The 16,537-nt window shown below is 44.0% G+C and overlaps 1 protein-coding gene across 1 annotated transcript; it reads right to left on the bottom strand.

Annotated features, from left to right (window-relative positions):
* Positions 1-433: 433 nt before the first annotated feature.
* LOC115246772 (kinesin heavy chain-like) lies at positions 434-16,537 on the bottom strand. The gene is made up of 21 exons (XM_029826073.1): positions 16,386-16,537; positions 15,454-15,531; positions 15,287-15,345; positions 15,044-15,180; positions 14,888-14,941; positions 14,403-14,532; positions 12,679-12,825; positions 11,570-11,758; positions 11,167-11,284; positions 9,678-9,742; positions 8,580-8,689; positions 7,808-7,909; positions 7,389-7,449; positions 7,196-7,267; positions 7,009-7,113; positions 5,615-5,831; positions 4,429-4,678; positions 4,094-4,158; positions 2,440-2,467; positions 2,090-2,172; positions 434-1,159 (listed from the first exon to the last, which is right to left on the bottom strand). The coding sequence occupies exons 2-20, from the start codon at positions 15,521-15,523 to the stop codon at positions 2,100-2,102; spliced, it is 2,052 nt and encodes a 683-aa protein (XP_029681933.1). The 5' UTR covers positions 15,524-15,531; positions 16,386-16,537; the 3' UTR covers positions 434-1,159; positions 2,090-2,099.

Below are 16,537 nucleotides of genomic sequence, written 5' to 3'. Positions count from 1 at the left end.
TTAAATAATCACCCTGCCATTTCTTTTCTGCGTTGGCATGACAGAGGTTAAATATCGGTCCCCGACAGGCAGACGTCTGAGAGGGATAAGATTGAAATTGTCTTTACGATGGCACCGTGGCTTTCAGGTGAAGGTTTTCAGTCCACTAAACACCAGCACAGGGCAGATGTTCCAACCCTGTGGTCGTCACTGAACATGTGAGCATCAATTGAGGTACTATAATAAAGAACTTCTCTTTTTTTTTTTCATTTGAGGACCGGTCAGAAAAGAAGAGAAGCTACATTTATATACCGGTAGGTTAATTTCTGATTCCTCAAACGGCAAGAGACACACCCAGGAAGGGCCTCGGGACTTCATAAATGGAATATAACATATTTCAAACCTCTTTAGGGACTTTTCTCCACAGGTTTTCTTTAGATTCTGCAGGTGATGTGAAATGGTGTGTCCATAGTAATCACATAGTGAAGAAAGTCAGTCGTGACGCCCTCAGTTACCAAATGCTCACTAAACATTTGTAGTGTGAAATAGACAAAATCAAATGTGGTTTTTAAAGAGGCATCATTATTTTTTAAAAACAAGTTATACCAAAGAATTTAAACTTGTACAGTCTAATAAACACAATTGTTTAGACTAATCTTCAGCCCCTCTATCCAGGCTCCCCTGAACTGGCGTTTATAGGCTAAAACATTTCAACATTTTTTTGCCTCAGTAACTTTTTTCTTTCTTCATCAAACACTGTAGACCAAAAGTGACCATCAAACATGCACGATCGAGTGTGTAAATACAGATTTCACAGTTTCCATGTTGATTTTTCAGCTACATATGCAAGTCGAACGATAATCCTTAGTAACTTCCTAACTGAGAAAAATAGCGCATCCTGGCGGTTCTTTGAAGTACTGCACCCAATTACCCCCACCATTCTGTCTGTGGTGACGGGTGGCGTGCGTGCGGCAGCCTGGGTGTAAAGCTGCCAGACCAGGGATCTGAGATGCAGTGCGTGCCGGGGATCCTACTAATACCCATATACACTCCACAGCAGTACACAAGGAGGAAAGAGGGACCGGAGAAGAGCAAGCAGAGGAGAGGAAAAGGAGAAGGATGGGGGAGGAAAGACTGGACGAAGAGTGGTCAGCTGCATGCAGAATAAAAGAATGTCTGCCTGAGAAAGAGAGAGAGAGAGAAGTAGAGAGACAAGAGAAGAGCCGAAGTCAGATACTTCTGACGGAGAGCGGGCCAGAAATTGCAGAGAGCAGGAGACAACTGCCAGTGAGTCATGTTGATATTGCCAGAGGAAAACAAATCAATGCATTTTCATTGTGCAGTCATCACAGGGAGTGACTTCCAGGGAGAAGTCTGAGCCCAAATATACACTTTAAAGGAACTAAGAATCTCCAGCTCTGAGCAACAGAACGTTCACCATCTAACAGACCTGGATACAGGTGACAACAACAACATGATTTCATAAAAATCAATTAGCGCTGTAAATTAGCTTGTTCTGAAAACTTAAATGAGTGATGGACAAAACAGTGGGATTAAGTAGTCGTTATCTTCCCTCCAGTTGTTGATACAGGTAAATTTGGGGATTTAAAAACTAAAAACGCACCTAAAACAAAACAAAATCACGCAGAGCTGATCCCTCACATTAGTCAAAAAGAAATGAGTTGTGAAACTCAAATATTTACGCAACAGGTAAGGGCCTCTGGCGTTGTATAACGGCGTCGGTGTGGCGTCCATCACGGCGCAGTAATGAAACGCTATGGTCACTGTGTCAACCTCTAATTATGTCCTTTCCCATTAATTCTACTTAATTAATTAATCAAGTCAGTGTCTGCTTCACTCCTGGTTGTGCTGCAGGATGTGCGCTTCTGGACGTGCGCCGCTATTGTTAATTCTTTTGTCAAAGCGGTTCTGGCTGATAGCTTCTGTGGTCAGAGCTGGAGACCCTTAGCCTGAACATTCTTTGTACATACAGTCAGTTTTAAATACAGTTTCATCACTTTGCAACACAACACTACACAAATAACCACAACTGAGCTCTATTTTAATTCATATGTTACGTACAGGAGGGACAGAAATCCTCTTTCCATACCTGTTTGGAGCTAATAGCTGTTTAACACCCCTGTCTGCACGCCGTAGAGTTTGGCTGGGTCCTGATTGTCACAGACAGTGGTTCTAGACACAGAATTCACATTTAAATGCGTGCTGGGGAAGGACGCCAGCCGCCTCGTCGCCACATTTATCACTGTTGCCAAACACGGCGGAGGCGACGGCAAAGGCGGGTGCAGACATACAGCGGCGAGGGGAAGGCAGCAAATGGGCTTTCCAAAAAAAAAAGAGGGATCTCATGTACACATGCAAGCTGATGACGGCAGAGGGAATTAATCTATCTGTAGAAAACTGACGTGGTCGACAAAAGCAGCGGGCGGTTGTCGGTCTTACCTGTTGTCATTGATATCTGTGGCGTTCCCTGCAGACAGAAAGAGGTGCATAAGGAGGATGACAGGTGCACGGTGAGTAGGGGGAGCGTGTTGGTGTGTAAAACAGAGGACAGCTCAGAAGCACAAACAGGCCAAAAGCAGCAGGAAAGATGGATGACTTTGGAACGAGCAGCTGCACGGCGCGTTCGTGCCTGCTCATTGATGACTGAAGTACAAACTGGCGGTCCTATTGCTGCATCTTATCGCGACACGAGTTCCGCAGCTCAAAGCCACATGAGTTGAATGGTGAATTAGCTGAATTATACATATTTGAGAAGGTGTGGTGACGGTCATCGTGCCCGCTAAATGTTTGTGACGATTAGGCAAAAGTAAAACTGTAAAAGTGATGAGCCCCCCCCCCCCCCCCCCCCCCCCCCCCCAACACCTGAAGCTGGGCCCCCTCACACAGAGGACACTGAACTTCCTCTTATTCACAAGAGCTTTCAAAATGCTAAAGACAAGGACAACAGCACCAAATGCCACCTGAAAACCTTCCCCTCGCACAACATTCATGTGTCTTCTCGGCTCTTCCTTCATAATGAACTGAGAAAAAAAACGTATTTGACCTCTTTGAATGTGTTAGTGCGGTAATGAAAAGTTCATTTTGATGGGGCGGCTTTGCTGAAGGGATCCTGAGCTTCACTGGATTCTTCAGGCATTTTAATTCAAAAAGAAAAGACAAAGGCTGGGAGAAGCCTTATCTGTGCTGTGTCAAGGCTAAACTCCAATAACGGAAACTAGTGGAGGAAAAAAAAGAGTCTGTTGGATATGTTCCTCGGAGAGCTCATTAAAATTCACATCTCTTAGTTGAGTAATGTCCCAGAGTGAAAATTGCTGCTGACGGACCATGAGGGGGAAAGTCAGACTCCAGGACGCATCACAGGCAGCAGGCGCTGGATTCCAAAATGCCACTTGCCATATTTGAGAAAGAGCTGTCAAAATCAAACTGGCACAATGGAAATCTGCCTGCATGCGAATATTTCAGGAACATGTGAAATGCCGCCGGTCCTAGCGGGTTCGTCGAGGCTCAGGGCGCATCTGCTGATGCAAAGCAGGCAGCTGCCGGCAGACCGACGCGCTGACTGACGTTTATCGATATGGCCAGAGAAGCAAAGAGGCGTGGCCTCGACCCTTAACTCTACGACTGTCACCATGGGTTCCTCCGGCTGAGGTGGACACGTTCTGTGTCTGAGTAATGACAGCAGCAGCCTAATCTTTCTCCTCCAGAGTCTGATGGGAGCAGACAGAGCCTCCTCGAGTGTAACAGCGTCATCCTGTGATGATCAGAGACAACATCCAGCCGGACCCACAGAATGACAGACGGCGGATGACAAATTTATCGCCAGAGATGTTGGAGCTGTCCCCCTCGAGCATCACTGGTCAGTTCAAGCCTGCAGGCTGAGTCAATTACAGGACTATAAAAGCAAGGACACAGCATAAAAAACAGATGCCATTGTTTGTGCTTTCAAAAGGGGCAGTCACAGTTTTACAGCCGCCGCTCTCTGAGATGTGTAAAAAAAAAACAATAACGGCCGTGTGAAAAAGAAAATTTGCCCGCTAATCTGGCTCACGTTACGTCCCACCATGTAAATGGGCTTCATCTGATCAAGGCTCACCGTTTTCGGAATCGAGGAACTCAGCGGTGCACTGATCGGCTTGACTCTGCGTTTCAGCTGGAAGCCTGCAAGCAGCAAAAAAAACAAACGTGTTTTTTCACACTTCCAAAGATTCGAGATCTCTCTTTCTACACTGAGCTGCTTATTGAAACGACTGAAAGAAGGCAACACTAAACTAAACAAAAGGTAATAAATCAATGTCCTGTCCAGCAGTTGACTCCTGTTACAGCTATTGGTCACAGCCTGAGATGGGAATGGGGACGGGATGGGATGGGAAGATGAGATGGAATCGCTCCAAATGATAATTTACATCACACATTTAAACGAATACTCACGTGTTGTCTTGAACGTCGTCCTGAGATTCGTACTCGTGGGACCCGGTGGTTTTGTCTGAGCTCTCCTGGTTGCCGTTGGTCTCATTTAACCTGGAACGACCCTCCGGTGATGTGGGAGCTGGCGCCACCTGCTTTTTTCTGCTGTGGAAACCGGCTTCGTAGAAGGCAATGGGGTGATCGCTGTAGCCTCGGAGGAAACAGGGGTTGGCAGGAGAGAACGCTGGGAAGTGGCCAGGACGGACAGGTTTGGCTGAGGGTGAAAGATTCAAAAATAAACCCATCTGAGCAGAAAATATTAAATTATTTTGACCAAATTAGATTATCAGGGAAGAAACCAAGTGTTTAAAATGCAATGCTCTTAATTTGAAATATCTCAGTCCTAGATAAAAAAGTAAAATACCCCCCGCTGCTTGATTTGAACTCAAACAGCTAAAATGAAAACAAAGCGTTCTGTTTCCATGTGGGGTTTAAACACTTATGTGACAGCACAAAAAACCTGGTTTCTGCTGTGCTCCAAATGGCTCTTCACAACAGCTCCTCCATCGCAGCTCTTTGACATCAGTCGCAGTCAAGTGTGTTTAAACCGGGAATGTCAACACATCTCCAGAGTAATATTCAAAACATCCTAAAATTGAATATTTGTGAATGGGAGCAGTCAAAATGCATATGCATTTGAGTGCTGGGATTCTTACTCAAATAAAAGCCTCCATTTAATTATTTCATTGCTATCTAAATCCCCTTCAAGTGCTAAAGCTGGAACAGCTAAAGGATTAAATCTGATTTCAGCTGGACCTCAGTATAGACCTTCATGTCTCCTCTGTCTTATCCTGATAAGAAAATCATTATTTTAGAACTACTTGCATCAATAACTAATTTTCTTACACTAGTATACAGCTCCACATCCATTATCCCCCCTTAACTTTTAAGTAGGAGCTCAATTCTCATATTTTAGAGTTGCAGCGAATAAATGGAATAAATAGTATTCTTTCATAACCCATTCCGGAGCGAGCGCTTTTATTTAGGCTTTATTGGACATTAATGCACTGACAATTATGTGTAGCTTTCTCACTAATTGATGTCAAATTCTTGTTCGTAAAATGAGAAGGCGGATAAATGAAACATGCACCCCCGTGACACGTAGGCCACGGTTCCTTTGGAAAAGCTGCGTCCGTGCACAGCGGCGTACCGATCTGTGCAGCGTGGGGTCGACGGAAAGGATAGCGAGCCCTCATCACATCTTTAATGCGCTCCACTTCCTGCTGGTAGCGGTGCCGATCCTGCATGGCTCCCTCCTTCGCCTCCTTTAGGGCGCCCTCCAGGGCCTTGACCCGTTCGGCGGTGGTCCGCAGACGTTTCTCCAGTTTCGGGAGCTCACATCTCAGATCCGCATTGTCGTGTACCAGCTGTCAAACACACATGTTAGTACATGTGACTGATAATGATTTTTTAACCATGTCATACGGGCATTCGCCATAAACAACTATGGTATGGGGCTCTTTATATACTTTCTAAATAGAATGTGTTAACAAATCTCAGTTTCACTGATTTGTTTTTTGGGCGTTTTGGGAAGAAGGCTTGTTCTGCAGTATGAGCACTTAGTCTTCGTTGCACTTTTGAAGCAGATTGGTGGCCAAGGCTAAAAAAACCAAAACCATGGGAACTGATTTATCTTCTGCCAGCGAGACTAAAATTACGATCCAACCTGCAGCACTTAGTTCCTTAATATTTGCTTTGCTCTGAAAAAGGCACCCTATGTATTTTAGGTTGCAGAGCACATGCTTAAAACAATTACATACATTATCCTGATTTACACTATATCAATACATGCTTAGCATGCTACAGAGAAATCCTTAAAAAATATGCTGATTTAGCGCAGAAGCTAATACAGGCTGATGCTAATACACCAACCCTTGTGTCCAAGCACTTTTTTGCCTCACTGCACAGGAGCTGAGCCACTCATATCTACCATCACTGCTCTGTTTCCAGCTTTATCACATTCCACCGGGGGTCAATGATTTATGGCCATGGCTTCCAACTTGTTACCTACAATATCAGCATGTGGTGGATTGGATGGAGTCTCCAGCAGCCAACTGACGATTGGTTTCTCCTCTGACAAACTGCTACGCCGCGAAACCAATCTGCCAGCGCGAGCCTACGAGCCAGTGGCCCGCTTTGCGACACCACCGCCAAAGCCCCCTGCTGTAGCCAGTCCATGAATATTGAAGACAGATGTTGTCCATGCGTGGGTTTAATCTTTCCAAACATGCGCGGGAGAGGGGAAGGGGGAGTTTTTGGTGTGAACCGCCAAGCTGAATTCATTGTTTATCAGGATGCGAATAACTTTTTTATCCTGCGCTGCTTCCTATTCCCTGAAGGGAGCTCGGCTTGACTTCACCTGCTGCTCTAGATTGGCGTAAACTCTGCTCTGCTGAGAAGATTGAGTACAAGGAAGCACAGTGCTCTGCATTTTAATTTAGTCTGCTCTTTTATACCTCTCTTATACATCCAGCTGGGACAATTTTCCCCCACCACAGTCCTCCTCTGCCAACAACTTGCTTATGAAGCCTTCTGTGTTGCTACCTGCTTGTGAACTTTCGTGAGCTGCTCCAGGTTGTTTTCAAGAAAGAAAATCTTTTGTTTCTGGGTGATGTACCCTACGCTGTCATCTGGCTCCATCCCCGCGCTCTGTTGATAAAACAGCGGAGAAGATTTTTCGCATAAACATTGTTAAAATAGCCGAGCCGGGCGTCGGGAAGGTGCAACTTACTTTTCTAACTCGAATGGAGAGGTCTTGAACGAAAAGCTTGCGAAGGCTGTGGAGGGTGTGGAGCTCGCGAGCCTTTGATATCACAAGGCAAGAGGGAGAGGGAGAGGGAGCAGGACATTTAAAATCATGTCTGCTGTAATTGGGGCATTACTGGATTCAGAGAGTGCCAAATGAAGTGTAAACATCATCTTACCACAGTTTCTTCCAGTCCTTTGAGGTCCTGCTTTGACTGCTCATGTCGCTCATGGAGATATCTGCAAGCGCACAGGACGATGATCAGTTCAACAAATGGAGGGGGTCCTAGAAAGGTGCATTTCTTCACACTTGTGGGATAAGGAATGCACAACAATCTCCGCTGCCCAGATTGCGAGCAGTTATCTGCATAGCTGATGCAATGCTCGGGAAGGGTCATTGCAGAGACGTGCGGCGGCAGCCAGCTGCCCGCTCGTCTGATACTAGAGTTCTAAGCAGGTTAGCCTTATGTTCGCTCGTATTATCTGACAGTCACCAAGTCAAAAACAGGAAGGAATGACAGTGAGCCACCAAGGTAAACAGGCAGCTAGGCATCAGGCCTCCACGTGGAGAAACGATTGAAATGTGGCCAAGACTCACGTCAAATCCTCCAGCTGTCGGCTCTTGTGACGCTCTTGCGTCCTGAGGTGTTCGTAGTCAGAGCGCAGCTGCTCCAGCTCCAGCCGCTGCTCCTGGTTACAGCTGGGATCAAAACAAGACAGTTCAACAATTAAAAGCCCAGCTAGTGTTCATGAAAGTAGGGTTGAATACCGACAGCCTGAGCTTTTTCTTTTACTGTTTGGCAAACTTGAGGGGCTCCAGACAGCTCTAGACCAACCGCCAGGCGTACTTTAATCCCTGAAGAAGTTGGCCTAAACTCCTCTGCAGATACTTCGCACAGCAAGCAGGGTGGCTTTTCCACTGTGCGGTTCAGCAGCAGCAGCAGCTTGACTCTGTCTTCCTGAAGCAGTTTGCACACCATATAAGACCCACACACTTGGGTTTAAGACCCTCCTGCAGCTAGAATTGGAGTTCAGAACCCAGCTACCATGACTGTGTATCCATCAATGCAGCCTTTCTAGTTGGCTTGTATGGATACAGTTGAATTACAGATTAGAGCCACAGACATCCGCCACAGGGGGAAGACCACAGCTGTTAGCTCTTTTGTAAATACATTACAATGTTAACATGACAGACACAGCCAAAACTATTCCAAACAGGGCAATAGAAAGGAAAAAGCTCCACCTCCTTCACCTTGGTTAAAGCTTTATTGGACATACACCAGTAATTGTCTTGACTCACACACACATAGTGAGGAGTGGACTGACTAATCTGTGTCAGAACAGGTGAGGAATTACAATGAAGTACTGACTCAGTTAAGTCGTCAATGATCTTCCGCTTCTCATTGATCTCGTCTCGCAGGCGGCCAAGCTGTTTGCTGTGCGCCTCACGGTGCGACTCCATCTGCTGCTCCAGAGCCCTCTGAGGTGCAGACATGAAGATGGCAAGAGAAAGGAGTGCATGTGGAATGAGAGAGAGAGAGAGAGAGAGAGAGGGGTACCCGGAAGTGGGAACAAAGAGGAAAACAAAATGAAGAAACAACAAGCGTATACGTTTGCACACACTGGTGCACCTGCGGGCGTGCAGACCCACATGGGCCTGGATGCTGAGAGCACCCCGTTAAATAGGCTGAGGTGGGAGACGAGCATGTCAGTCACTCACAGACGAAACAAACGTGTGCACGAGCAAATGACGAGAGCTGTATATTTCCAACCTCGATGAACACGTAACCCTCTGATCACTCTGATCATTCCGGTGCATCCACACCAAAAAATCATTTAAAAATAGACGCAGCCATGATTCCTTCTGCTTATAAACCAGCTCTATTCTTATTATCGTGCTTCTATTCAGCTTGGTTAATCTGATCCACTGATGAGGGGGCAAACTTTTCACCACTGAACTTTGACCCCTTGTTTTGAACCTTCCACCCTCCATGCACAAGCTTGCTCCTCCCTAAAAAATCAACACACCATCATTTAACTGTATAAAATAGCAGCAAATAATAATAATATATGTGAAAATGACACTATTATTAAAAAAGAATCATTTACAGTTTAAAGTGAAGTGTCATTGTTTCACACAAATGTTCCCTACAGTTAGCTTTCAAAGCATCTCACAGGGAAGGATAATAAGCGGACCAGGTAATGTGTTTCCATGGTGATATAACCAGTGAGACATTTTCACAAAAGTAAACTCTATAAACCTCCTCTCACTGGCCCATTAATCTTCCTCTGTAGACACTATTAGCTTGGATATAATGCTCAGATCTGTCTTCTGTGTGTTTATTTTGATCTTGTCCTTCCTGAGTCTTTATCAAACAAAACTCAAATCTCAACACACTCCGACATTGATCAGTGATGAGCTGGTGTGATAAAGGAATTCAAATAAATTGATCTGCAGCCATAATTACCTTTATATCACATGATTCTTGGACAGCTGAATGATTCTTTCCCCTTGTTAGCTCCGACATGGTCTCTAAACACCCAAAATCACACACACACACACACACACACAGAACATGAAACAGAAATGGAGCAGCACAACCAAGCAGAGTGTGTCCCTAAAATGAAAAGAGGTGTGTGTGACCTTACTCCTGACAGCGAGGTCAGTGTGTTCTGAGCGGTGCCTTGGGTGTAGCGTTATCTTTAACTGACAATGGCGGCTTTTGTGCCACGCTAATGTGATCAGCTGTTAACACAGTGCTGTTCCTGGCATCTCATAATTAAATTAACAAGCTCCCCACCTCATATCAAACTGTGGGATCGATACGACCTGCTGCTCTCTGTATTAATCCTCTTCTTTAATGACCGGAGGACTGACTGGATCCAGACAACAGTATGTCTGAAATTGATTTACCTGCCTTTAAAGCAACAGGTTAATCAATACATCAGGGAAAAGGGACTTCAGTATGAGTTAGTCGGACTCAGTAGACAAGGAGTTACTTTAATTCAAAATAAATTCATTCAATTAATTTAAATTTAAAATGTAATCTATTATTCATATATTCCTGCCGGTGCCATGAGGTGTTTACGAGCCTCTAAGGAGCCACTGAGTGGATTTTTTTTCTGTTTTATTTCAGGTTTTTTTTTTCAACATTTCCAGGCTGAAACTGTCTGTTGAAACCTGAAAAGAGCTGCAAGTGAGGAGTCACCTTCTATCAGTCCTTGTGAAGTGGAAATGAAATGCACTGACATTCTGTTATAGTCAGCTGAAATGCCATTTTCTCATGTAAACCCTAGTTTTGGAATTCAAACTGGCGTCTACAGTCTGCAGTTTGGTGGGTGTAAAATGCTAACCCTGGGGTAAAAAGGTGACGGCGCTATTGCTGTTCAGTCAACAGAATCTGAATATAAGAAATCTTTAGAGCTGCAGTTTTTAATTTCAACATCTCTATTGAAAGCTATTGAGCGGATCTGCTCCAGCACCTGCGTACGTCGACCCATAAATCATCTGCTTTGCCAATAGGAGCATTTCAATATTTTTACTTTATGTTAAATAGTGAATAAATGCTCTTTCTTCCTTGGGTGACCTTGAAAATATGTCAACGATTTTATTATCAGCACTAAAAAAAACAATTCTCCTCTGTAATCACATTGGTCACAATGTTTATTGAACTGTTCTTTGTGTAAACTATCTTTAAAGGATTCTGGCCTAGGAGACTTTTATTTCATTTTATCTTCTTTCCAGTTTCCTGTCTCCAATAATAAGGGTAAGAGTGGCTCCTTTCCTTGCTGCTGCAGCCCACCAACAGAGGCTATCAAATGCTTTGACCTCCCTTTAAGGGATCTCTCATCTGATTCATCTGAATCTTACTGTTGTTACATAAAATCTTGTGAAAGTCACTGCTGTACTTCTGACACTAGAAAGAAGTCTGATGATTCTATTGTTCCTTGTTTTACCTTGTGCTTGTAATTTGGCCAGCTCCTCACTCAGGGAGTCGTAGCTTTCCTCCAAGCGCCTTTTCTTCAGCTCCAAATTTTGCGTGTACTCAGTCAGTGAGCGAGTCTTTGCCTCGTGCTGAAAGTTAAAACGCAGCATTGCAGACGCATCAGGCTGATGAAGAGGAGTCCTCTTAGAGGAAGAGAAAATATAATCTAGTCTGAAGTAAATAGGCTCATTTGTAAATTAGGCGAATTAATAAAATGCAAACAGCTAGCAAAAAGTACCATGATTCAAGATTCCAAATGAAGGGGATTTAAGTGGTAATTAAAATTGACACTAAGTTCTTGAGAGTGATGCTGAAAACAGTGCAAAATGTGCTGATTTCTCCATCGATACTCCCCTTCCCTCGCTGCACCACACCTGTGAAATGAGCAGGTGACATGAAGACAGCTCTCTGCCTGTCTCCTCCATCTTGCGGTGACACTCCGTCTGAAGGGCTTCCAGGTGGTGGCAGCGCTTCACCATGGATTTCACCTCTGACTTTATCTTGTTGATGTAGAGACGGGCGACGGTGAACTCCTCCTCGATCGCGCCGGTGATCTCCACAGGCTGGAGACGAATGAGGAGGAGGAAGAGTGAGAGGTCAGCAGAAATGTTGTTAAGATTGAATGTAGATTTGGGAGGGGGTGGTGGGGGTGGGGGGGTGTCTGATCTATGCAATGCAAGAGATGTTGAATCTTGTATTCTATCTGACTTTTGTCATACTTCAAGGCTTTAGTCAAACTCTGCAGATATCCAATAGCCCATCAGCCTTTGCGCCACATATGAGTGATCAGAGAAACTGTAATGAAAGCACTGACATCACACGTCCTAGATCTCCATGAGAGAAATATTTATTAAAACCAAAGTGTAATTTGGTGAAAACAAAGTAATGTAAGATGGACTAATTGGATTAAAAATGAATCCACTGATGACTGGATTGAGAATCGTAAAGGAAAGGGATAGAAGTGGAAGTGGATAAAAAAGCATGCTTCAGCACCCGGTTTAACAGTGGATGGTAGAACCTCATCCTCCGACCCAACAGCAATCAGGCTATCTGGAAAACCGTCACTGAGACACCATTCACGCTGGAGGCTGTTACAGGCAGCACAATGTTCTCTACGACATCTCCAGACTGCGGGGTTGTCTCTTTCCTACGGCCTCTTCCACCTGTCCTGGTAAACTTGTCTGCCGGTATCTCCTCCACCTTTACTGACGCGATCCTGGGGGATAGAGCACGCCTCCGGGCCATTTGTGCTCATGGATGTGCCCTTCTGGGGGCTGTGCTGATTGCTTAACCCAAATACGGTTCCTGTCATGGATGCTTCATTGCTTTATTCTATGTTTGAGAGCATCTTTTGTCATGTTTTGCCAAACTCCTTTGCAAATATACCTTGATGTCACAACAAACTACCGTGTGATCAAAATCCATTTTCCAAGATAACCAAACTGAGAGTGAAGTGCATGAGTGTCACTCTTTCCCCACTCACCAGCTTGATGTCTCTGTTTCCAACAATGGTGCTGAACTCACTCAGGTCCCTCATCATCCCATTGAGAATCTCAGCGATGCGTTTCCTTTGGTGGCTGCTCACTTCCTGGATACGGGACAGCTCCACCTCCAAAGCCACGAGGTGCGTCTGCGTGCGCAGAGCATAAGAGAAGAAAAGGGAGGGGAGGAAAGAAGATGAAAAAGAGAGAAAATACAGGCCGACGGGATGCAACAGGGGTGAGTAATGAGGGGCCAAAATGTATAGCAAAGAGCACTGAGAGGGAAAGTCATTTAACCTGTGAGACACTAACCCAACCTCAACCGAGGAACCCAAGCGGCAAAATATAATGGCCAGTAAATTAGAAATCAATATAGTACTGAGAGAGGGTCTGAGGGCTTGCTGATGTGGGATGAAAGCATCAAGAAAGAGTAAATGGGGGAGTTCATTTTATCCTTCTCCCTTATTTTTCGAGAGGCAGAATCTAAAGCCATCGTGGACATTAATACAACGCACACTTTTCCCCACATTCTACCTTTTTAATGCCAACATTGGCTTTTGAATCTGAATTTATTTGTGCGGCATTGAAGAATGAGCCGTAACGAGTGTGTAATGTTTTGATTAGCTAAAATTGTCCCCGGCAGAATTTACACATTAGAGTCATCAGTTGTTGTTTGTTGTAAATCAAATTCAGCATAATTTTCATCTGTTTTGACCACCTCGGTTCCCCCTGGATGAGTAAGGTAGTTTTCAAGATAGAAAGAGAGAGACAGAGGTCCCTGCTGATGAAATTATTCAACAATAATAGGACTTGTGTATATTCTGCAACATAATTAGAGATGCAGCATTATACCCAGGGGTTAAAGTGATTGTGATTCACCGTTCATCAACTTTTCCAGGTTTGTTTCATTACTGTGAAATCAATGATCATCTTTCACATTCAGTTCAACCAGCCACGCCTGCATGCAAACTACCCAAAACACATGAAAAACCTTTGCAGTTGCAGGCAAATATGTACCATAGGATTCATTCCTGACTTAAATTGCTGTCATCACTTTCTTCCCAAATGACACAGATGCCAACTTTGATGTTTTCATTTCATGCAAACGTTACATAAATATTGACTCCTCTGACACCTCTGACACGATCCTGTCTGGTCGTGTCTTTTTTGAATAAATATGGTGCTACAGAAACTCAGGCTGCTTTATTGTGTGGCATGAATTACGCACTTGAGTTCTATTTTTAAAGGTGTGTTTTAGTTACCGTCACACTGAATCATCAGGCAAGTTAACGCATCACTAATCCTTTTGATTACACACTCTCCTTTAGAGAAGGCTCCATCATTTCCTGCTTGCACCTTGAGATGTTTGATCAATTTCCAGGCCCCATCTGTGCCAACATGTCAACTGGGTGAACAGCGGTTGTAAATATTGAAATAGATAAAAATAGATAAAATCCATGAATGAAGCTAATTGAGTACGGAGGACATTGGAAAAAAGACAAAGTTAATGATGAACACTGACACAGAATAGATGGATGGATGATGGATGGTGCTAAAAGGAGAGAATAAAGGGCAGGGACCAGGAGCAATGGCACGGCCCCCTGTTCCCAGGTGCAGAGGTGAGTTAGGGAGCGTTGATGAATTATACACCACTGCGCCGTTTCAAAATCATCTGATCTGCTTTTGGTGCTATCAGAGCAGAACATGTCAAAACACACACACACACACACACACACACACACACAGACCTGCCCTGGTCAATGTAGTCCACAGTCAACGTGCTCAGAAAGAAGATGAGCAGCACAGCTATGAACATGTGGTAGATGGTCCTGATGTGGCTGATCTCAAACAGTTCGCTAATAAAGGAGAACATAGAGTAAATAATTAGGTTGCATCATTTCAGTGTATTAATGGTTTTTATAATCTATAATCCACAAATACACGCAACAGCAAGTCATCTCAGTCATAAATATTGCATATAACTGGATGTTGAGTGCCACTGCCTTTAAAATGATAGAGGCAGAGGTAGGATCTTTCAATTTTATGAAACGTACAGAAAAATATTATAACTATAGTATAATTAACTATTGTGCTTGCAATTTATTATTAGATATTGTTTTTTTAACCTAATCTATTCAAATTAATTTGCACATATATTGGGCTTGAAAATGCAGTTGCAGGAATGAATTTCATATTTTTCGTCCCACTCACTCCAAAACTGACGGCCTGGCCATAAAAACTTTGCCGTCGTCCATTCTCTGGGATCTAGAGTGGCATCATAATGGACACAAACATTTTAATGGCATTAATAGGAGGAAAATGCATGGCAGCAAACAACAATGACAGTAACTGTGGCCTCCTCCTGACCTGGATGATGGGTGTGTTGTTGTTCCATTAGCTGCTGGCTGTTTTTGGTAAAAAGGTGGAACGTTTTCAATCAGAGCTTTGTCTAACAGGTCGCTGAGCTGATCCTGAACCTGCTCCAAAACCTTCACCTTCAACTCCTGCAGGAGGAAACAAGGTAAGTGTAATTTTAATCCTCATCACCTACACGTGTTCCTAAATGAATCATGTTGAGCAGGGAGAGTGTGTGAAGGGTTAAAGGGTCACCTGTGCGTGTTTCTGCCACAGCTTTAGGTCCTCCTCCTGCACAGAATTATCATTCACCCCTGCAAAAAGAGGAGAACAATTCAAGCGGCTACAAACTGAAATGGAACGTTCATGCTGTGATGAAGCAGCAGCTTTAAAAACAGCAGCTGAGACGTAAACGAGCTTACCAGAGATCTGGTTTGAATGAGCTTTAACGTTCCGGCGGGTCACTACGCTGGGAGACCCCACAGACCTCATGGTTCCTGCTGGATCAAGACCCAGAACTTTATCTTTATAGTTGTATTAAATACAGCTTCAAACAAAGACACTTTAGGAGGAAATAAAAGGAATGTTTAAAATCATGGAGACAAAAACCTTCATGACTAATAAAACTTTGGTGATGAAGGTTTTTTTTTTACATTTCAACTGTAATAGAACCACACAAACCCTGCTCTGAATGCAGAAACATGTGGGGCGGAGATTCTGAATTGTGGGTTCCTGCAGCACCTTCCCATACTGAGTATTATCAGCAGTCACTCTGGTTCAAGTTAAATAAAGTAAACACGGGATAAGGCCAATCGAAATGACCCCGCAGAAGTTCACACACAAACACACACATACACACAAAGACAACTCTTTCATTTCTAGAGTGACCTCGTTCTGTTGTCTGTGCTGTGTGTGTGTTGATCATCTCAGATGTCAATTTGATGAGATCAACTAATATTTTAGGGACTATTTTAATAAAGCTCAACTATGTTTGAGATGAAAACAGAAAGTAAAGCATCTAAAAATAGCTTACAGGTGAGGGGACCACCATATAGAGACCAAACAACATTTCTGTTGTCTTTGGGGAGCTTTTCGTCACCTCCAATTCTATTGATTTGAAGTTTTAATTGAATCAATAGGAGTCACTCACAGCAGGAGTATTGATGCGACACATGCAACTTTAATTAACACACCTAATTAAGTTTCTGTTCCATTCTGGGAAACCTTTTCTGCCTGAATGAAAAAGGAATGAAAGTTTTCCATCCTCTGTAACTGAATCTCCCTGATTTCATTTCGCACATCTGCACCTCGCATCAGATTGAAGTGAAGGAGCCATGAATGAGATTGTACTCACTTAGTCTTCAGCCTTGAGCTCCGTCAGCAGTCCGCAGACGTGACACTGCCGGGTTGTGTTGAGGTGAGCAGCCTGAGAGCTCTTTAATGTGTGGTTAGATAGGTGTGTGTCACGGTTCTTGTGATCTCTGTCCTCTCCTTTCGTCATCTGCC

The sequence above is a fragment of the Takifugu rubripes genome, chromosome 19 (assembly GCF_901000725.2).
Source record: "Takifugu rubripes chromosome 19, fTakRub1.2, whole genome shotgun sequence".
In the NCBI taxonomy this organism is placed as follows: domain Eukaryota; kingdom Metazoa; phylum Chordata; class Actinopteri; order Tetraodontiformes; family Tetraodontidae; genus Takifugu; species Takifugu rubripes.
The sequence above is the reverse complement of the archived record's forward strand: the minus strand, read 5'-3'. Positions and strand labels throughout refer to the sequence as shown.

Coding starts and splice junctions, on each gene's coding strand:
- LOC115246772 (XM_029826073.1), bottom strand. CDS start 15,523: ATGAGGTCTGTGGGGTCTCCCAGCGTAGTGACCCGCCGGAACGTTAAA. Junction 14,533..14,887: donor GCCAGGCCGTCAGTTTTGGA/GTGAGTGGGACG, acceptor CTCCTTTATTAG/CGAACTGTTTGAGATCAGCC. Junction 7,114..7,195: donor TCTCCATTCGAGTTAGAAAA/GTAAGTTGCACC, acceptor TTTTATCAACAG/AGCGCGGGGATGGAGCCAGA.